General features: G+C 46.8%; 1 protein-coding gene and 1 pseudogene across 2 annotated transcripts in view; one reads left to right on the top strand and one right to left on the bottom strand.

The window, feature by feature from the left end:
• LOC148473971 (aldo-keto reductase family 1 member C23-like protein) overlaps positions 1–23,678 on the bottom strand; it is a 42,201-nt gene that overhangs the window by 14,656 nt on the left and 3,867 nt on the right. For both annotated transcript variants that reach the window (XM_088459286.1, XM_088459285.1), the window contains exon 3: positions 17,384–17,500. In XM_088459286.1, coding sequence (XP_088315412.1) covers positions 17,384–17,500 — 117 coding nt within the window. The remainder of the gene's footprint in view (positions 1–17,383; positions 17,501–23,678) is intronic.
• Positions 2,926–4,617, top strand: LOC148473972 (E3 ubiquitin/ISG15 ligase TRIM25-like; annotated as a pseudogene).

Consider the following 23,678-nt stretch of genomic DNA (forward strand, 5'->3'; position numbering starts at 1 on the left):
CACAAAATGGCGGCGCCCAGGTAAGAGCAATGGGCTCTGAGAAAATGGCCGCCGATGTTGTAATAATACATGGAGTGTGCAGAGCCCCTGGTGCAGTCGGGTATGATATGCTTCATTGAAAGGATCCCCGTGGGAACTCCCGCGATATTTGGGAGTCTCGAGCATGCGCCGTGGGTCCCAAAATGGCGGCGCCCACCGGACATCCGATCCGGCCTTATTTGGGCATTTTCTAATTAGGTAACTAGTTTTAGGGTATATAGGTAGGGATAATCCCTCTCATAATATCCTCCTGACGAAGCCCAGAGGTGAAACGCGTTGAGGACAGTGTGACCTATGCCTTCTGACTGAGTCAGATACCAGATAAGCTTCTGATATTCTTTTTTAATGTAATTATTCTTTTTATATGTGTTTTGTGTGTGTGCATTAAAGAATTGTGTAGTATTACACCATGAGAATGTCATCTTGTGTCCATATGTAATGGATTGGGCCTGGTAACAATCATTTATTATCGTCTCACCGAATCATATGAGAGAAGAGCAGTGAGGCTCCACAAAGATCCCATATTATATGCCCATATACTAAGAAAAACGGTACGCATAATATTTTCGTGTGGCGTGTGTTATTATTATCACAACAGTATCACACTATTGGGCCGTTGTCTCAAAAGAGTCCATACTACATGCCTATTTATTAGGTTCATACGGTATGCAGTATTTATTGGTGTGGTGCGTGTCACAATTATTATAACAATATCACACTATTGGGCGCTTGTTTCCACTTTTTTGTATTTTTCATGTGATCTGAGGACCATACAGCAAAGGTCAACCTTGGGAAACTGTGAGCAGCCACCTTCAAAAACTGGGAATATAGTGTGTCTAAGTGGACTTGATTTAACAGAGACTGACTCTTCATTTGGAATAACCTGTTTCGGATAGCGCTGTTATCAGTACTTGTGTTGTTTATATATATATATATATATTATATAATATATATATACACACACACACAAATGTGAGTGCATTTTATTAAATATCTTTCTTGGATGGGGTTGGTTGCATGGGCATCGGGGTGACGGGCTGGAGGGTTGCAAAGTGAAGAGCAGGGGGACCAGTCAGTTTAATTTGTACTGGTCCTCACAATTTCTGCTGGCAGTCGAGGGGTACCCTGCTTAGGTTGTCAGGCAGACATGACAGCTGCCAACACCTCATGCTGCCACTTTCAAGCTATTTTTACATATTGATAAGGCATGGATTTGCCCACCTTGGCATTGGCGATGGCCACCCTGAACTCCCGGTGCTATACCGCACAAGGGGCCAGATTCTGAGATGGATATAGTGGCAATATCAGATGCAGTGGAGAAACGATTTTCGTATGCGCATGTGTCTGAGCCGCACTGCGCATGCGTCCTGAGATTTCTCCTGCAGAACCACAGTGCAAATTTAGATGCACAGTAGCAGAAATGTATGGGGGATACCAGACGCATGGATGAACACTAGGGAAGAGTGCCACCAGACACAACTCTGGCAAAAGACACAGACATGTCCCCGATTTGGGCAGTCTGGACAGAAAAGAAGCTTCCCTGCTAGAGCATACTGTAATGGCCGGTACACACTAGTCGCTGTCTACTGTGTACTGACCTTGTTAGCGACGGGACCAGACGGGGTTCTGGCATCAGCAAGTGCCTACACATTTGCCAATGCCGGCAGCGATGAATTGACGGCAACAAATCAGCAGCAAGGCCCTCGATAGCGATGTCGACATGCAGGTCTGACAGGCGATGTTGCTGATGACGCACGGGAGTGCACATTGTCAGCGACATAGTGGGTACACACTGGCCGATGTGCCCGATATGTCGCTCCGATCCCCCGGATCGGACAGCAACCGCTTAGTGTGTACCTGGCATAACAGTTGAGGATGTGTGTGTGTGAAATTAATCATCATGTTTATTCAAATCTGTGGAACTAAATGTGGAGGAGTCTAATGGCATAATAGTGGCATGCGGAGGAGTCTGATGGCATAATAGTGGCATGCAGAGGACTCTGATGACATAAGAAGCTGCTGAGGAGAAGCAACACCAATGAGTAGGGACAGGCTATAGATAGACGGAGGTGGCAGCTGATGGTGGAGCTCTCCTCTAGTGTATGGTGGCTTCTCAGTTGCCAGGAAGAGGCGCCATGCATTGGGTGGCCGTGCTGGTACACTTTGGGTACATAGTTACAGCCGATTGGCAGGGGCAAGTGCTTTAGTGCAGCCGGGACCCAAAGCTTCGTCCCGGCTATGTGCCGCCGTCATCGCGGATCAAGATCTCTACACAATGCCACTGCTGTCCCAGCGCTGCGATCCCATATTCGATCCCAACGCTGGTACATTCTCTTCTGCTGCAAAAATGAAGTGGCGACGGGAAGTGGTGGTATGTCATACCACCGTATACCGACCCAATTTTTTGGATTTGGAGGTTGTATTTAGTTACTTTACACATTTTAATGGTGTAAATAAAATGTATTGTATTTAGATTAGAAGGTTAGAGTGCAGTGACAAAAGTAATCTGTCTTTTTTTTTTTTCTTCCTACAATTTAGCCTGTTGTACTGACTCTAGTAGCTCCATGTTCCACCACCTTTTTTGGAGAATAAGGAACCTTTAGAGCTTTTCACTAGGTTATAGGGACCACCCTTAGATAATATCTAATGTCCAGAAAATGTAGATCTCTAGTGTGGGAAAAACTTGTACATATCAGTAGTTATACAATAACTATAATTTTGAAAATAACAGTATTATCATAAGTATATCCTATGGCTCTTAGTATAACTGAGCCTGTAGCTATAATCTGAGTGACAGCCCAGCTTCGCCCTGTGTGCTGTATGTGACCTCACTGGTATCTGAGTGTCAGAGACTTTCACTTTCATTTCTCTCTCCTGCTGCCAGCGATGGCGTCTGCTGATCTGAGACAGGAGCTGGACTGTTCCATCTGCCTGAGCATTTATACAGATCCTGTAACCTTGAGATGTGGTCACAACTTCTGCCGGGTCTGTATTGATCGTGTGCTGGATACACAGGAGGGATCTGGAGTTTATACCTGTCCTGAATGCAGAGCAGAGTGTCAGGAGCGTCCTGCACTGCAGAGGAACATAACTCTGTGTAACATAGTGGGGAGTTTCCTGTCTACTCAGCCAGATCAGGAGGAGACTGGGATCTTTTGCACATACTGTATTCACTCTCCTGTACCTGCTGCTATGTCCTGTCTTCATTGTGAGGCTTCTCTGTGTGGTAAACACCTGAGAGTACACAGCAAGTCAGCAGAACACGTCTTATCTGATCCCACCACTTCTCTGGGTAACAGGAAATGCTCCGTCCATAAGAAGATCCTGGAGTATTACTGCACTGAGGATGCTGCCTGTATCTGTGTGTCCTGCTGTCTGATTGGGGAACACAGAAAACACAAGATGGAGTCACTGAATGAGGCCTCTGAGAAGAAGAAGGAGAAGCTGAGAAATGTTCTGCAGAAACTGACCACAAAGAGAGAGGAGACTGAGAAAAGAGTCCAGAGCCTGCAGGAGCGCAGGAGGGAAGATAAAGGAAAAGCAGCTGGTGTAACAGAGACAGTCACTGCCCTGTTTAGAGACATCAGGAGACAGCTGGAAGACCTGGAGAAGAGAGTCCTGTGTGAGATCTCCAGGCAGGAACAGCGCATTTCACTCTCAGTCTCTGATCTGATCCAGCAGCTGGAAATAAAGAAGGACGAGCTGTCCAGGAAGATGCGTCACATTGAGGAGCTGTGTAACATGTGTGACCCAGTGACTGTCTTACAGGAACCAGACACAGGTGACTTGTGTGATACTGAGGACACAGAGAGACATGATAACCAGGTCCATGGTGCAGGAGATCTGGATGTGGGTCTCATCTCAGGGACATTACTCACATTATCTGATATAATAACAGGTATAAATACAGGGATCTATGTGCAGGAACCTACAGACCTATTACTGGATGTAACCACAGCTGGTGATAATATACAGATATCAGGTGATAGGAAAACTGCATCCAGGTCAGATATAAACCAGAATCACCCAGTAACACCAGAGAGATTTCAGTGTCCTCAGGTAATAAGCACCAGGGGATTCTCCTCAGGGCGACATTACTGGGAAGTGGATGTCAGTAAATCAGAGCACTGGAAGGTGGGGATGTGTTATCCCAGTATAGACAGGACAGGAGGTCAGTCATACATTGGATATAATAACAAGTCCTGGTGTGTGTGGAGGTATAAAAATCAGTACTCAGTGATACATGACAATACAAAGATCCGGTTACCTGACAATATCCCCTGTGACAGAGTGAGGATATACCTGGATTATGAGGCAGGACAGCTGTCCTTTTATTCTCTCTGTGACCCCATCAGACACTTACACACCTACACTGCCGCCCTCACTGAGCCCCTTCATGCTGCATTATGGGTAGGGACAGGCTGTATAACTATATCTGGGGTAGTCAGGAGCTGGGAGAAATTACCATAAGAAATCTGCCCAGAGACTGGTGACATCACAGGGAGGGGAATATGATTGGGGGAATATTCTGCCAGTAGAATGAAGCAGTGGGTGGAGCAACAGCTAAGCCCCATCTGCCTGTGTAACCACATGACCAGTGTGTCTGGATGTGTTCCCATGTTAGTGTGGTCTGTCCATTATTAATATATAAATATACATCTCTGTGGGATTTTTGAGCCTCTGACTCACTGACATCTGTGATTGGCTGCAATTTCTGCCTGTCACCCGGCGTGCACCCTATCACTGTAGTCAGTATAGACAGGAGAGAAGATCAGTTATACATAGTATATAATTACAAGTCCTGCATGCATGGAAAATAGGACTACTGTACATTATTTACAAAATCTTTCCAATATTAAACATTTTTCACCCGTTTATTTTATTTGCTGTAATACTTTATCAGTGGCACCTTAGACATTCCTTGTTTTAATTTTTTTTTTTACATTATGGCCTGTATGCGGCCGAGGCCCCTCGCAGTAATTATCGCACGTGTGGGCCTGATAGACCTGATCAATGTTTTGATTTCACTTGTTTCAGTGTTAAAATAAAAAGGCCCACAAAGATAAGTAGGACCCAAACATTGATAGTCTGAGCGCAACACATGTGACGTTGGGGTACAGTCCTCCAGAAATGGTTTCTTCCTTCAGGAAAGACCTAAGTCATCCTCAGGAAGTTCAATCTTCTCTATCTGAGAACTTGCTTCATCTGTGACTAAAGGGCTCAAACAGTTACCATCAGTATTTACAAGATAGACCATGGAAGCTGTAGACCATGGAAGCCATCTTGAAGTTCTTTAGTCAATGTTGCATATGGGGTTGTGCTACAGATATCGGGTACCAGGATTGGACTGACCCACAGGGGCACAGGGGAAATCCCTGCTGGGCCCCACTGCCTCTAATGTTAGGTTTCAGACTGTGCCCTAATATTATACATAGGTACCCTATTAGAGGATCAATTACACAGTATCTAACGATGGCCACACCCCATGTGGTAACTGACCACTTCCATTTAAGTTTGGGCCCTACCACTGCATTCCCCTGGTGAGCCCTTCATGCCCCAGCCTGACACTCTCAGGTGCTTGGTTACTTGCCTTTAACAGTGAGGGAAATTGTGGTAGTTTCCCCCTTTAAAGTTGCACCTTAAACAATTTGGGATTATCAATCAGATTCTAGCTATTATCTTCTAGAAAGTGCTAGTTAAATTAGAATATGTTTGGTTGCTACGGGCAACATCTCCACTTCTAAAAACTCTCACTTTAGTTAATATACCCCTTTCAGTTTGTTGACAAACACAAATATACTTTGTACCAGGGCTGTCAGAATGACTCCCCTTAAGGGGCATACACACGGAACGATATTTATGAACAATCTCTGTAAAGCGCTGCGGAATATGCTTGCGCTATATAAATAACTGGTAAATAAAAAAACAATATGGCCGATAACGATATCGTTCAACGATATATCGATCATATTGTTTTGGGTGTATGCAGTGAACGACCAACGATGCGTGCTCCCGCTGGATGATAACAATATCTTTGGTCGTCCGTACATGCGCGCCAATCTGAAAGATATCGTTAATAATTGCCTGTTCAGAGATGTGGAAGGATGACTTCACTGAAAGATATCTGTCAGTGTGTACACCCAATATCGTTTGTCCTGCACTACAGAAAGTTCAAGGGAAATCTTTCACCAATATCGTTCATTCAGCTCATCGTCCCGTGTGTACCTGGCTTTAGACATTTAGGTTGAGTCCATCCAGATACTGCGGCATTGTCCAGCAGAAACGCCAGATCTAATACCCAATGTGGGACAGGGTATTCCTTCCCCTTCACTTCCATGAAAAGCTTCACAGGGTTCAGAAGTTCCAAAAAGCGTGATAACACTGTAAAAGCCACCTTACAGTACAGTGGAGCAGGTTACCTGGAAAACCTTGGTCGAGTTTAGCAATCAGATTCTTGATTGTCTGTGAGTAAGAACATGTGTGTGACAGGATAGGATTCCTTATGTGATCCAAATTTAACTTTTTAAACACGATTTGCTCCTGACACAAGCGCATGCAGGGGGGGTTTCTGAGTAGCTAGAAATCCCCCCTGACAGACCAATTCCCTCCTATGCTGGCTGCAGTGGGGGCGGAGCCAAAATGACAAGCCCTGCCCCTAATTTCTCTGCTAATCACGGTATTACGGGGCCTAATGATGCGAGGTGCCCGTCGCCTTAAGCAACCTGCAGCTGCTGCAGTGTTATGGTGCATACACACTGTCAGATTTTCCTTCAGATACAGTATGAACGATAACGATTTTAAATATCGTTCAATCGTTCATATCTGATAGAATATCTAACATGTGGGTCTGCAACGATGAACGATGCGCGTGCCCGCATGTCAGATAATGATATCTGACATGTGATGTGTTTGCAGTCAGATTCAGACGATTTAATTCATTTTAATACAGTCAAAAATCGTTCATCGTTCATGAAATCGTTTGTAAAATCGTTCAAATCATTCATCGTTCAAATCGTTCATCATTCATCTGACCGTGTGTATGCGCCATAAGTATATATGTGTAATGTTCTAGTGTGTATATATGTATATGTATGTATGTGTTAGTGTGTTTATATATGTGTATGAATGTGTTTATGTATATGTATGTGTTAGTGTGTATGTTAGTGGGTATATATGTGATAGTGTGTATGTATATGTTAGTCTGTACGTATGCGTATGTATGTTAGTGTGTGTATATATGTGCATGAATGTGTTAATGTGTATGCATTTGTTTGTGTGTATATATGTGATATTGTGTATGTGTTAGCATGTGTATACTGTATATGTGTTAGTGTGTGTGTGTGTATATATATATATATATATATATATGTGTATATATGTGTGTGTATACTATATATATATTATTATTATTATTATCATTTATTTATATGGCGCCACAAGTGTTCCGCAGCGCCTTACAAAGTACATAGACAAAAAAGTAACCATTGACTTACAATACAATACAAGACAGGACATGGATAAACATTGCTATTTTAGTGACATTAACGCCCGCATAAGCAGCCAAGTGTTAGTTGCCCTAGTGGCTAGTAAGAGATAAATTAAATTACAGTAGGGAGAAGCACAAGAGGGTAGAGGGCCCTGCTCGAAAGAGCTTACATTCTTTAAGGGAGGGGAAGACAAACAGGAGTGACACAGAATGGGGTGGGCCGGGAGAAAGGAAGATGTAGCAGCAAGTCAGGATGAGAGCTGGAAGGCTTTAATGAAGTAGTGGGTCTTAAGAGCTCGTTTGAAAGATGGTAGAGAGGTGCAGAGTCTGATAGGGAGAGGGAGGGAGTTCCAAAGGTGAGGAGCAGCACGGGCAAAGTCTTGGAGGCGGGAGTGGGAGGAAGTAATCAATTGGCATGAAAGGCGGCGTGTATTAAGTGAACGAAGAGGGCGGACAGAAGAGTGAAGGGAAATTAGATCAGAGATGTAAATGGGAGAGGAATGGGTGAGGGCTTTGTAAGTGAGTGTAAGAGCCTTGAATTGGGTTCTGAAAGGGAATGGGAGCCAGTGGAGGGCTTGCAAAAGAGGGGAGGCAGATGTAGAGCATTTGGAGAGGAAGATGAGCCGAGCAGCAGCATTGAGCACAGACTGGAGAGGAGAGAGATGGGATTTGGGGAGGCCAGCTAGGAGAAGGTTACAGTAGTCCAGTCTGGACATGACCTGGAATGTACAAGGGTTTTGGTAGCATCCTGGGTGAGAAAGGGTCTGATCTTGGAAATATTCTTGAGATGGAAATGACAGGACTGTGAGAGGTTCTGAATGTGTGGTTTAAAGGAGAGGGAAGAGTCCAGGATGACTCCAAGACAACGCACTTTGGGGCTAGATGAGATAGTAATGCCATCTATTAATAAAGAAATAGTGGGACATGATGTTATGTGGGAGGGTGGGAAGACTATCAGCTCAGTCTTAGACATATTAAGTTTTGAGAAATCGCTGGGACATCCAGGAAGAGATAGCAGAGAGACAGTTGGAGATACGCGTCAGTATAGAGGGGGAAAGATCAGGTGAGGAAAGGTAGATCTGAGTATCATCAGCATAGAGATGATAATGGAGGTCAAAAGAGCTGATGAGTTTACCTAGAGAAGACGTATAGAGAGAGAATAGGAGAGGTCCAAGAACAGAACCTTGGGGAACACCTACTGTAAGAGGTTGTGGGGGGGAGGAGTCGCCATGAGAGGAAACAGAGAAGGAACGGTCAGAGAGGTAGGAGGACAGCCAGGAGAGAGCAGTGTCACGTAGATCAAGGGAGTGAAGTATATGCAGCAGTAGAGGGTGGTCCACAGTGTCAAAGGCAGCAGAGAGATCAAGGAGAATGAGCAGAGTAGTGGCCCTTGGATTTGGCAGCAAGGAGGTCGTTGCTGACTTTTGTGAGGGCAGTTTCAGTGGAGTGGAGAGAACGGAAGCCAGACTGAAAAGGGTCAAGGAGGGAGTGGGAGGAAAGAAATGTGGTGAGGCGGTTGTAAACAATACGCTCAAGGAGTTTGGAGGCAAAAGGGAGGAGAGAGATTGGACGGTAGTTAGAGAGAATGTTAGGATCAAGGTTAGGTTTTTTAAGAATGGGGGAAACACGGGCATGCTTGAATGCATAAGGAACAGTGCCAGATGAGAGGGAGAGATTAAGGAGGTGGGCAAGATGGGAGCAGGCAGAAGGAGAGAGGTAGCGGAGGAGGTGGGAGGGGATAGGGTCGAGAGGAGAGGTGGAAGGGGGGGAGGACTGGATAAGGGCCTTAACTTCCTCTCCAGTCACAGGGGAGAAGGATGTCAGAGTCTGTAAAATAGATGGGGAGGGGTGATCCGGGAAAGGAGGAGGTGGAGAGCTGGGGGACTGGTTGGATATGATGTCCTGACGTATGGAATCAATTTTAGATGTGAAATAGGTAGCAAAGTCAGTGGCAGAGAGCAAGGAGGGGAGACGAGGAGGGGGTGGACAGAGGAGGGAGTTGAAGGTGGAAAAGAGACGCTGGGGATTTGAGGACAGGGAGGAGATGAGATTATTGAAATATGACTGTTTAGAGAGGGAGAGAGCAGCACTGTAGGATTACAGCATGAATTTGAAATGGAGAAAATCTGCCTGAGAGCGTGATCTTCTCCACTGTCGCTCGGCAGTTCGTGAACATTTTTGCAGGTATCTGGTGCATTTGGAATGCCAGGGTTGAGGTGTGAATTTGCGAGGGTGAGTAGTGATCACCGGAGCAACAGAGTCAAGAGCAGAAGTAAGGGAGGCATTGTATAGGGAAGCAGCTTGTTCAGCGCAGGAGAAAGAGAGGATAGGGGAGAGAAGTGAGTCAAGTAGGGAAGAAAAGAAAGCAGTGTCGATGGCTTCAATGTTACGCTTAGTGATGGTGGCTTTTGGAGGTAGTGGAGGGGAAGGAGAGAGGGATAGGTTAAAAGAGAGGAGGTGATGGTCAGAGAGGGGGAATGGGGAATTGGAGTAAGCAGAAATATCACAACGGTGAGTGAATACCAGATCAAGCAAATGCCCACTCGCATGGGAGGGTGAGGAGGTCCATTGGGAGAGACCAAATGAGGAAGTGAGGGTGAGTAGTTTGGAGGCAGCAGATTCTGTGGGGATATCAATAGGAATATTGAAGTCACCGAGGATAATAGAGGCAAGGTCTGAGGAGAGAAAGTGAGTGATCCAGGAAGCAAAGTTGTCAAGGAACTTGGAGGGAGGGCCAGGGGGACGGTAGATGACAGCTACTCTGAGGTGTACTGGTTGGAAGAGGCGTATAGCATGAACTTCAAATGTGGAGAATGTAAGGGATGGTTCTGATGGTATATGTTGGTATGAGTAACCAGGGGATAGAAGGACTCCAACACCACCACCATGGCGACCCCCAGGCCTGGGGGTGTGGGATTAGGTGAGGCCCCCATAAGAGAGAGCTGCAGGAGAAGTGGTGTCAGAGGGAAAAATCCAGGTTTCAGTAATGGCCAGGAGATTCAGGGAGTTGGAGATGAAAAGGTCATGGGTGGGGGCCAGTTTGTTACAGACTGATCTGGCATTCCAGAGGGCACAGGATAGAGTGACAGAGTTGATAGGAGAGATGTGAATGAGATTATCAGGGTTGCAATAGCGTGGAGGTGAGAATACTTTGGGAGACTGAGATGAATAGAGTGTAGGGATCGTGCGTGCTCCTGTGCTAGGAGGGGACCCTGTAGGAAGTGGGCAGGGAGGGAAGTTAAGGAGACGTGAATGAAAGTGGGGCGAAGTGACAGGGAGATAAGTAAGGGAGGAAAGATTACCAGTGGGGTAGTAGGATCCTTGGGGGGTATAAGAGAAAGAAAATTGAGTAATGGGAGAAGAGGGGGAGGAAGGCAGAGAGAGAAGGGGAGATAGGAGGAGGTGGAGGAGACCAGGGGGAAAGGATAGAGGTGGAGTCAGAGGGCAGAACAAAAGATTAGTTAGAAACTGAGTGAAGGGAGGAGACAACATGGTCATGGTAAGGATAAGGTACAGTGTCAGCACAACAAAAATATATTATAGAGTTTAGAAAAAGTGGAGATAAGATGGGAGCAGAAATTGAATATAAGAGTAGAGAGTAGCAGTAGCTAGATCATGTAAGACTAGACCAAAGAGCTAATGTAAAAAGACATTATCACAGAGTTAAGCTGATATTAACAGTATTCAGTAAGATTATCTGTTAAGCACGGAGGCAGCACAAATAGTGGCAAGTGATGGCCAGAGTTTGTGTAGCAACCAGAGTTCAGTTTTGAAAGTCCAGGTTATGCAGTCAGCAGGAGTTTGTAGCAGTGAGATTTTAAAATCACCTTTGTTGATTGTTTTTCTCCAAATCTAGATTAGGTTTTTAGAAGTGCAGATCGGTTATTTCCCTTCTGTTCCACTTTGGTTCAACGCAGGTCTAACGCCAGTATTAATTTTAAAATGCACTTTTGAATAGTGCACTTCTGAATGGAGCAATTCCAGCCAGGCTATTCCAGCCTACTAATGACCAATATGTAGGAGACCTGGCATGTTAAATTACTGATTGCATACAAGCCCAGCACCCTCCCACTAATATGGCTAGCAATAAATTGAGTTAAACAAACACACAGCACATACCACTAGGCTAATAACAGGCTCAATGAGCTAACTAACAAAGAAACTAAAAACATCAAACTAATATACTATGCAGTGATATACTAAATAACATTGCTTATCAGCAAAAGTCTGAGACTTGTAGTACGTTACCTGCAGATATATATATATATATACATGTGTGTGTGGGTGTTAATGTATATGTATGTATGTGTATTTGTGTGTATGTATGTTAGTGTGTGTATATATGTGTATGAATGTGTTAATGTGTATGTATGCATTTATGTGTACGGGTAGCAGTCGGGAAGCCGACGGACGCAATCCCGACCACCGGCTTCCCGACTGTCTAATCCCGGCAAGTGTCTAATGACAGGCGTCGAGATCCGTATGTACTGTATGTGTTTGTGTGTATATATGTGTTAGCGTGTGCATACTGTATATGTGTTAGTGTATATATATATTTTTTATATATAAATATATATATATATATATATATATATAGACAAACAAATTACTAATGGGGCGCTTCTTATTGGAACACAACTTTTAAAATGTGTATCTTCTATTTTCTTTAAGGAGACAATTTCACTGTCTGTTCCTATTTGATTTTCGATTCAAGTCAGTTAGTCCAGAAAATGAGCTTGCTTCAAATCCTCCTTGAGGTTCTATAAAACGATACCCTCGTACCAAAAACACCCAGACAATTGGCCCAAGGCCAGTATTAATAAACAAATTAAGAAATAATTAAATTTCTAAAATGATCATATTCTTTCTTTATTAAAAAAACCAACAATACAATAAATGAACATTTCTTACATGTTAATAATATTGGACACCCATCGATCTTTAAAGAAGGATAATTAATCACCTTCCAATCGGAAAAATTGTTTAGATGTAGTGTCCACCTTTCATTTAAAACCCGACGCGTTTCGTCTCTTTATGAGACTTCCTCAGGGGTAAATCTCCCATTACACACTTGTATTCAATGTGATACCAAAAATTTGTTGTATGGTTTATCTGAATCAGATGTTGTAGAACCTCAGAATTGGAATACATATGCCTATATCCGTGATTTATGGTTGACCCTCTAGTAGTTGGTTCATAAAAACATGAAAACTATACATGTGCTTGTGCTTGTCAATCCAGCTGCTACAATCGCAGTTTAGGATTTTTTTGTGTGAAATATATATATGTTAATGTACAGTATATATATATATATATATATAATGTGTGTATGTATGTATGTTAGTGTGTATATATGTGTGAATGGGTTAGTGTATATGTAGGTATGTGTTTATGTTAGTATGTATGTTTACATGTATGTATGTGGTAGTTTGTATATATGTATATATGTGTATGTTAGTGCATATGTACGTGATAGTGTGTATTTATGTGTATATATGTGTTAGTGTGTATATATGTGTATGTATATGTTTGAGTGTAAATATGTGTATGTATGTTAGTGTGTGTATGTATGTGTTTGTGTGTATATATGTGTTATTGTGTAAGTGTTAGTGTATGTATATTGTATATGTATTAGTGTGCAGTTATATATAACAAATACGTTTGATGTGTGTGTGTTCCTGGCTCCTGAATGGATGAGGCAGTGAAACATCCAGAAGTCAGGGGATAGTTCGTCAGCCCTGCACAGGCCCGGTCATGGATGGTGCCCCATCAGTTGCTATTGCTGTAGGTTTTGGTAAAGGCAAATTTGATTTTGCAAAAGCCTCCATCAGTGTTTCTTTCACATCAATTCCCCAGGTTCTGGATTTTATTATTATTATTATCCTTTATTACTATCCTTTATTTATATGGCGCCACAAAGGTTCCGCAGCGCCTTACACAGTACATAAATGAGCACACAAGAAAAACAGTTAATAGTAATACAAAACAATGTAGGACAAGGACATGGTTTATACACATCGCTGCATAACACAAGCAGCAGGGCGTCAGCAACCAAGTGTTAGGTGCCGTTGTGGGGAGTTAGGAGTAAATGATACTATAAGTAGAGGGAGGAGAAGCACATGAGGGACGGATTAAAGCTTGTGGGGGCCCCAGGGCAACTAAATAGCGGGGGCCTATTCAAGCCACACGGAGCTTCCCCCCTTCCCCCTAAGGCTTCTGCCCTCCCACCCCCAAAGCCTCTGCCACTGACTTACCTGAGAGCCGGCGTGCGGGCGCGACCTCCTCCCGGCAGAGCTGCTCCATGGTCCTCTCATCGGCGTCATGGACGTAATGTGTCACGTGGCGCTGGTGAGAAGACTCGGGAGCCGATCTGCGCTGTATGCAGCGGCACTGACTGTGCCACTGCATACATTAATAGAGAATCGCGGCAGTGAGCCTCAATCCGGGAACAGGTGTCACTAGACACCTGTTCTCGGCAGGGTCACACTGACCCTGTGTGGGGGCCCCTCCGTGTGTGGGTTCCCAAAGACGATCGCCCCTGTCGCCCCCCCCTTAATCCGGCCCTGCACGTGAGGGACGAGGGCCCTGCTCGTAAGAGCTTACATTCTAAAGGGGAGGGACAGACAGACAGGGGCGACACAGATGGGGTAGATAGTGAGGAAGGAGCATGGAGCAGTGGGATAGGATATGTGCTGCGGAATGTGTGTGTATAACATGACCTGATGTTATGTCAAAATTAGGTCCTTCTTTATTCTATCTCTATGACAAAAAATAGATTTTATGTGTTATTTACATGAGAGCAGTGGCGTAACTAGGGCAGGGCGAGCGGGGACGGTACCGGCCCGCCCGCCCTAGATAGCCAGTGTAGCGCCGACCGCAATGAGTGCGGTCAGCGCTACACATTTGCACAGGACCGGCGCTAGGCTTCCAGCGCCGGTCCTGTGCTGCACGCCTGAGCCCGTTCCCTCCCCCTGAGCGCTTGCCCAATAGCGCCAGGAGGTGGGCTCAGGCTGTGCATAACACACGCATCGCCGCCAGCGCTGGCGGCGATGCGTGTGTTAAACAGCAGCCAATGAGAGTCAGATAGACTCTCACTTACTGCTGCAGCACCCACTGCAAGAGCCGGACGGAGCCGTGGGTAATGGGACTGATGTCATGACGTCAGTCCCATAATGCTGAGCGCGCCAGCCCGGGCGGACTGGAGGGCGGGAGCGGCATTGGCATCGAGGACAGGAGCAGCGTGGAATCAGGTAAGTATATTTTTATATATATTTATTTATTTTTAAACCTTACCTATCTGCACAACGGGGGAGGGGTTGGCTACTACTGGGGGGGACATCTACTGGGGGGGACATCTACTGGGGGTGCCATTGGGAGGACCTCTACTGGGGGGGGCTACTCTACTGGGGACTACTACTTGGGGGGGGACTACCACTGGGGGCATTCTAAAAGGGGCCTAGTATTACTAGAGGCACTGCACTCGGGGGACCACTAATGGGGGCAATAATAGGAAGGGCCACTACAGGGACCACTGGATAGGGGGGGGGGTCACTACTGGGAGCCTGCATCAGGGGGACCACTACTAGGGGCACTGCATGGGAGGGGGGGACACTACTGCTGGGGGCACTATATAAGGGGCTTACTGCTAGGGGCACTGTGGGGACCACTACAGGGGGCACTAGATAGGGGGGATCACTACAGGGTGCCTGCATAAGGGGACCACTACTGGGAAAACTGCATGGGGGGGACTACTGCTGGGGGCACTATATAAAAGGGCACTGCATAAGGGGATACCGCTACTGGGCGCACTGCATTGTGGGGACTGCTACTGGGGGCACTGCATAAGGGGGAACACTACGTGGGGCACTGCATTTGGTGGGGCCACTACTGGGGGTACTGAGTAAGGGGAACTAATTGGGGGCTGTATAAGAGGGACCACTACTGGGGATACTGTATAAGGGGCACTACTATGGGCCTGCATGAGAGGGACCACAACTGCATACTGGGGGTACTGTATAAGGGGTACTACTGGGGTTAAGGTGCATATGGATAGGAATGTTCAGTTTGAAAATAAAGGGGTGTGTCATGTTGACACGCCCCATTTTTAAGTGACCACGCCCATTTTTTGACGCACGCGCCTTGGGCGCGCGCACATGGGTGGGGGGGCTCCCTTTTCAAATTTGCCCTGGGCTCCAAATACCCTAGTTACGTCACTGCATGAGAGATATACAAAATAAAGTTGTAGCACTTTAATTATTGTGTGTTACATTTTAGCATCTAAATACATCCTGCTAAAATGCAACTATTATGGGACTGTCCCGCCATCCTGATAGTGACCACTTTAGTCCCAGCTGCTGGGTGCTGTGCCATGCTCCTGTGAGTGGGAGCATCTCACATGCTAGACCCACCCACAAATGGGTGCAGCCATGCCCAGCATGCTGTAGTCCCACAGGGTGAGCTGTACCCGGGCCAAGAATTTCTCTTGGCAGCCCTGGAGGTGACAGGCAGAACCAGGAGGGCATAGGGCATAGTGGTGGGGTAGCAAGGCCATGGAGGGAGGGAGGTGGTGGAGAGTGGAGGAACAGTAATGGCGGGGGGAAAGAAGCAGAGGGTTGGAAAGCAGACTGATGAGAGAATATAGGGGGAACAGCAAGTGAAGGAGACAAGGGGGGGAGGATAGGGATGGATAACGTAGAGGAATATGTGGGCACTGAATAAGGCAGGGTTGTTTGAAGTTGAAGTCAGAGTGTTCATATTGTGGGCGAGGTAATAAGTGAGATGAAAACTGGAGTGGAGGCTGTGTGATATAGAGACAGTGTGATGTGGAGGCTGTGTGATATAGAGACAGTGTGATATAGAGACAGTGTGATGTGGAGGCTGTGTGATATAGAGACAGTGTGATGTGGAGGCTGTATGATATAGAGACAGTGTGATATGGAGGCTGTGTGATATAGAGACAGTGTGATGTGGAGGCTGTGTGATATAGAGACAGTGTGATGTGGAGGCTGTATGATATAGAGACAGTGTGATGTGGAGGCTGTGTGATATAGGGCTCTATTTACTACTTTCCGCATTTGTAATGCAGATTGTAGTGTGATATTACCGACTGAATTTGCATTGCAAATTCAGGCAATATCACGGGGATTTTAAAAAAATCTCTTGCAGGGACAGAGCTTGCGATAAAGCTCTGTCCCTGCGAATCCCCTACGCAGCCTGATCACGGTATTTTCGCAAAAAATACTGTGACAAGTGCCCACGCATGCGTTGACTGGCTGTCACTAAGCCCTGCCCCTGTTGCTAAGCCCCACCCATGCGATTGCGGTCGTCATCCCCCACGACCCCCCCTCCCTTAATTACGCTTACCTGCAGTGATCGGTGCTCCGGTGATGTCCTCCGGTCTGCTGACATCCCATCCTGCACTGGGACTCGGTCATGTGACGACCGGGCCCCAGTGCAGGATGGGAGACCAGCTGACCGGAGGGAGGACATCACCCGTGCCCCGATCACCGGTCTCTGGACTCTGGTAAGTTTTTTTGTTTTTTTTTACTATTTTTTTTTTCTTTTTTTTACAGTGATCACTGGCCCTGATTCAGAGCCGAACGCTCTGACAGAGCGCTCGCTCTGAATCAGGGCCGTCCTTCTTGATTTTTAGAGCGTGCCTCAGTGATATCACGAGTTGAGAGCATTCTCATTTGTTTCAGCCAACAAAAGGGCAAGACAGTCGCCAATGACTAATCTGCATGTACATAGTTATTAAAACTCTTGTAAAGAGAAATTTTGAGTTCACAGTCTGTGTTATTTTTCCCTGGATTATTTGGTTTTAGAAAGACAAGAAGCTCCTCTCAGTCATCTGATTACCTTAAATTCCACAGGAACATGAATGAGGAAAAGGTCCAAATAATCCATCTGTAGGTCTTTCAGGGACTTTTCCAGAGCTGGGCGCACCATTTCCGGGGAATGGAACGTGCTCCAGAGCTGAAAGACATAAACCGTATAATGGGCGCTGTGCAATATTTGGAGCCACGTTGAGGCATAAGCTCATTACTGTGTGTAGGTTCCTGTATGGTGGACTTTAAGAGATGTTACTTATAATACTACACTAAGGGTTATATTTACGAACGGTCGATTTTAATAAATTTTAATTGATTTAAAATCGAGCAAAATCGATTAGCCTCGATGTTGTGTTTCTGGGGCTAAATCACACATTTACTAATACTTGAAAAACTAAATCAAAGCTTGTCTGTTAGTAAATGTGTGATTTAGCCCCAGAAACACAAAATCCATGTTAATCGATTTTGATCGATTTTAAATCAATTAAAATCAACCTTTAGTAAATATACCCCTAAGGGCCTGATTCAGATGGAGGACCTGGTACCGATGTTTACGCAGTTGAGTGATTATTTGCTACTGCGTATGGACAAAAGGTCCTGAAAACCATTACTGCGACATCTCGGTTACTTGAGAGGGCTCCGAGATCCATGAGCGGTTCTGGGTGGAGACTGGGAGGTGGCCTAACGTCATCGCAAAAAGAGGAGGTGTCACGGGCGTGTTATGGGAGTGTCACGGGCGTGTTACGGGAGTGTCACGGGCGTGTTACGGGAGTGTCACGGGCGTGTTACGGGAGTGTCACTGGCGTGTTATGGGAGTGTCACAGGCATGCTATGGGAGTGTCACCGGTGTGTTATGGGAGTGTCACCGGTGTGTTATGGGAGTGTCACAGGCGTGTTATGGGAGTGTCACTGGCGTGTTATGGGAGTGTCGTTACGGGAGTGTCACTGGCGTGTTACGGGAGTGTCACAGGCGTGTTACGGGAGTGTCACGGGTGTGTTATGGCAGTGTCACTGGCGTGCTACGGGAGTGTCACGGGCGTGTTACGGGAGTGTCACGGGCGTGTTACGGGAGTGTCACGGGCGTGTTACGGGAGTGTCACGGGCGTGTTACGGGAGTGTCACGGGCGTGTTACGGAAGTGTCACGGGCGTGTTACGGGAGTGTCACAGGCATGCTACGGGAGTGTCACCGGTGTGTTATGGGAGTGTCACAGGGGTGGTATGGCAGTGTCACAGGCGTGTTATGGGAGTGTCAAGGGGTGTTATGGAAGTGTCACAGGCATGTTATGGGAGTGCCACAAGCGTGTTATGGGAGTGTCACAGGCGTGTTATCGGAGTGTCACAGGCGTGTTATGGGATTGTCACAGGCGTGTTATGGGAGTGTCACAGGCGTGTTTCAGCATGTGGCAACGTTCTCTTTCGCTGGCGTGTTATGGGAATGCCACGGGCGTGTTATGGGAATGCCATGGGCGTGTTATGAAAGTGTCACAGGCGTGTTATGGGAGTGTCACAGGTGTGTTATGGGAGTGTCACAGGCGTGGTATCGGAGTGTCACAGGCGTGTTATCGGAGTGTCACAGGAGTGTTATCGGAGTGTCACAGGCGTGTTATGGGAGTGTCACAGGCGTGTTTCAGCATGTGGCAACGTTCTCTTTCGCGGGTGTGTTATGGGAATGCCATGGGCGTGTTATGGGAGTGCCATGGGCGTGTTATGGGAGTGCCATGGGCGTGTTATGGGAGTGTCACAGGCATGGTATGGGAGTGTCACAGGCATGGTATGGGAGTGTCACAGGCGTGTTATGGGAGTGTCACAGGCGTGTTATGGGAGTGTCACAGGCGTGTTATGGGAGTGTCACAGGCGTGTTATGGGAGTGTCACTGGCGTGCTATGGGAGTGTCACCGGTGTGTTATGGGAGTGTCACCGGTGTGTTATGGGAGTGTCACCGGTGTGTTATGGGAGTGTCACAGGCGTGTTATGGGAGTGTCACAGGCGTGTTATGGGAGTGTCACAGGCGTGCTATGGGAGTGTCACAGGCGTGTTATGGGAGTGTCGTTACGGGAGTGTCACTGGCGTGTTACGGGAGTGTCACAGGCGTGTTACGGGAGTGTCACGGGTGTGTTACGGCAGTGTCACTGGCGTGCTACGGGAGTGTCACGGGCGTGTTACGGGAGTGTCACGGGCGTGTTACGGGAGTGTCACGGGCGTGTTACGGGAGTGTCACGGGCGTGTTACGGGAGTGTCACGGGCGTGTTACGGGAGTGTCACGGGCGTGTTACGGGAGTGTCACGGGCGTGTTACGGGAGTGTCACAGGCATGCTACGGGAGTGTCACCGGTGTGTTATGGGAGTGTCACAGGGGTGGTATGGGAGTGTCACAGGCGTGTTATGGGAGTGTCAAGGGGTGTTATGGAAGTGTCACAGGCATGTTATGGGAGTGCCACAAGCGTGTTATGGGAGTGTCACAGGCGTGTTATGGGAGTGTCACAGGCGTGTTATGGGATTGTCACAGGCGTGTTATGGGAGTGTCACAGGCGTGTTTCAGCATGTGGCAATGTTCTCTTTCGCTGGCGTGTTATGGGAATGCCACGGGCGTGTTATGGGAATGCCATGGGCGTGTTATGAAAGTGTCACAGGCGTGTTATGGGAGTGTCACAGGTGTGTTATGGGAGTGTCACAGGCGTGGTATGGGAGTGTCACAGGCGTGTTATCGGAGTGTCACAGGAGTGTTATCGGAGTGTCACAGGCGTGTTATGGGAGTGTCACAGGCGTGTTTCAGCATGTGGCAACGTTCTCTTTCGCGGGTGTGTTATGGGAATGCCATGGGCGTGTTATGGGAGTGCCATGGGCGTGTTATGGGAGTGCCATGGGCGTGTTATGGGAGTGTCACAGGCATGGTATGGGAGTGTCACAGGCGTGTTATGGGAGTGTCACAGGCGTGTTATGGAAGTGTCACAGGCGTGTTATGGGAGTGTCACAGGCGTGTTATGGGAGTGTCACAGGCGTGTTATGGAAGTGTCACAGGCGTGTTATGGGAGTGTCACAGGCGTGTTATGGGAGTGTCACAGGCGTGTTATCGGAGTGTCACAGGCGTGTTATCGGAGTGTCACAGGCGTGTTATGGGAGTGTCACAGGCGTGTTTCAGCATGTGGCAACGTTCTCTTTCACGGGCGTGTTATGGGAATGCCACGGGCGTGTTATGGGAATGCCACGGGCGTGTTATGGGAGTGTCACAGGCGTGTTATGGGAGTGTCACAGGCGTGGTATGGGAGTGTCACAGGTGTGTTATCGGAGTGTCACAGGCGTGTTATCGGAGTGTCACAGGCGTGTTATCGGAGTGTCACAGGCGTGTTTCAGCATGTGGCAACATTCTCTTTCGCGGGCGTGTTATGGGAATGCCACGGGCGTGTTATGGGAGTGCCATGGGCGTGTTATGGGAGTGCCAGGGGCGTGTTATGGGAGTGTCACAGGCGTGGTATGGGAGTGTCACAGGCGTGGTATGGGAGTGTCACAGGCGTGTTATCGGAGTGTCACAGGCGTGTTATTGGAGTGTCACAGGCGTGTTATGGGAGTGTCACAGGCGTGTTTCAGCATGTGGCAACGTTCTCTTTCGCGTGCGTGTTATGGGAATGCCACGGGCGTGTTATGGGAATGCCATGGGCGTGTTATGGGAGTGCCATGGGCGTGTTATGGGAGTGCCATGGGCGTGTTATGGGAGTGTCACAGGCGTGGTATGGGAGTGTCACAGGCGTGGTATGGGAGTGTCACAGGTGTGTTATCGGAGTGTCACAGGCGTGTTATCGGAGTGTCACAGGCGTGTTATGGGAGTGTCACAGGCGTGTTTCAGCATGTGGCAACGTTCTCTTTCGCGGGCGTGTTATGGGAATGCCATGGGTGTGTTATGTGAGTGTCACAGGCGTGTTTCAGCATGCGGCAGCGTTCTCTTTCGCAGAGACGCAGCCATAGCGGCCATATTTTAAGTTAGAAGGTATGACGATAGAAAAAAAACACACAGCTGGGCACCAGCTCTCCTGATTGATAATTATTAAAGCCGAGTTGAACAGCTGCTTCCAATAAGAGGTTTTGCCGAGACCTCAGTAACAATAACACGAAAAAACGTACAGTCAGGAGGCGTCAAAGTCAAATGTTTAAAACAGCGCATGGCAACATCTCAGTTGTAAGCAATAAAATAAAATTGTATTTGATCATATATCTAATAAAATGCAAATCACAGTAATATAACCTTCAAGAAAAACACAGTTGGGTCTTGAAGGTCATATTATTGTGATTAGTATTTTGTTATATGATAGATATATCATCAAATACAATTTTCTTTTATTGTTTACAACTTAATTAATGTCTTACAGTAATCTGGGCCTGATATAGAGTTGCGTTCAGAGACAAGAGCCTGATTCAGTGATGTATGATAGCCCGCTGGCTAGCGTACATCTTCGATGGTGCGAGGACTACGCAGGCGCAGCCTTCCATCTGCGAGTTCGCTAGCAGTGTCTCTGATTGACAGGCTGCAGCATTTGGGGGGCGGAGTGGGGGATTTCCTGGCCAGCGTTTCCTGGAAACTGTGTTTTCCGGGAGGGATGAGGCCAGGGTCTGCGTCAGTGAATGCAGATTTCCTGGCCTCCCATCGGCCAGGTACCTGCCGCGCTGAGTAAGTCTCAGCTTACGCAGCCTGGCCAAAGGAGTCTACGGACGCTGCATACAGACACCCCCCTGCTGCATTTGAGTTGGACGGTATAACACAGCATCCTTGCAGCTGTGCAATACCGTCCATATCTGATTGAGGCTCTGAATGTGTATTTCTGTCTGTATTCATAGTAGGTCGTATAGCCCCATCCATCCGTCGTCATCCCCAGCAAACATTTGTACCCGCCCTATCCTTGGTGGAAGGGGTGCATCTGAAAGAGGATGGGTCTCTGCATACGCTCCCCTCTGAATAGCTGCAATCCCATCAACAAGCCCATGACACACCCAAAGGACACTTATCCTACATGTGAATGACCAGTAACAACCGCATATATGATGACTGCACCACAATCAGTTCAGAATCCACAGTGGGAACTGCTGACAGCTTGCAAAGGGCAAAAAACTAGTTATGAAGCAGCATGTGTAGGTGAAGCGCGTCGCGTCCAATGGCAAACCTGGTAAAGAAGAAAACGCAACAAACAAAAAATGGCAGCTGCTCAATCAATCTAGCTGCACTAATCAGGTGCATGAAAGGGAGGGGTCATACTAAGTAGAAAAAGAAAGGGGGTTTAACCCCCTATTGTACCTCAGCACACTGAATAGTACCTGCAACAATATATGAAGACTATATGGTCATAGAAATCAGAGATATTAGTTGCATGCATTTGCAAATACATGGGAAGCTGCTAGGCCACGTCACGGCTTCTCTGTCTCTAGCAGTCCCTAACACTAAGGGGTTCACATCCGGGGCGCAGTGCACCCCGAAAAACGTCCAGCCCTGGACCCCCCAGGGCATCACACGAAAAATAGAAAAAGAGTGACAGTGCAGTGTAAAGTATAGCTGTGTAAGGCTAATTAATGTGTGTTGGAAAAAGGGGTTAAAATATATGTGAATTATTACATGAAAAAAATACAAACATAATATGTGATGTAAAAAGCAACTATGTGTATTAAGTGGTGATGCCATGAGGGGGCCCAGCCAGACCAGCCCCGGGGGTCTTACGCCCGAACGCTCACCCCAAATGTAAATTATACCAATTATAAGGCCTCATGATAAAGGCACATATAAATTTTGTCAAATGTAAGGCCTCCTGATAAAGGCACATACATAAATGCATCCACATTGAGAGCCAGCTTACCTGGGAGTCACTCCTGGGAAATCCAACTAGCACTACTAGAACCAGCATGCCCTACTAATGCTGGCTCCTTCATGCCACTCATACTCATTTTTTGCAATATATTACCTGCAATATATATCATCCCATCACCCAAATCATTATACAGTATATGAGGACTCCTAAATTATATAATAATGAGGTGTCATATATGTTTGTTACTTGTATAAAATATGCACATTGACATTTATGTAGGTTGCACTTGCACATGTACATGTCACCTAAATAATTATTACATGTTGAAGTGCAGAATACACAAATGCATGGTATTTTATGTATACACATAAAACCCCTTCAATATTCACAGGACCCCTGCATACAGACAGTATGCATCCCAGTCATTCCCATAATATACATAAGATGTGTGTGACAGTGTCACACTTACTGTAAGTGCCATTGCCAGAAACGTCCGCCCCTCCTCCTGCCATTACCGGCTTGGCCTCTGAGTCTGTG

This window comes from Taudactylus pleione, unplaced genomic scaffold, assembly GCF_031769625.1.
Source record: "Taudactylus pleione unplaced genomic scaffold, aTauple2 ptg000903l, whole genome shotgun sequence".
NCBI classification, from domain to species: Eukaryota; Metazoa; Chordata; class Amphibia; order Anura; family Myobatrachidae; genus Taudactylus; species Taudactylus pleione.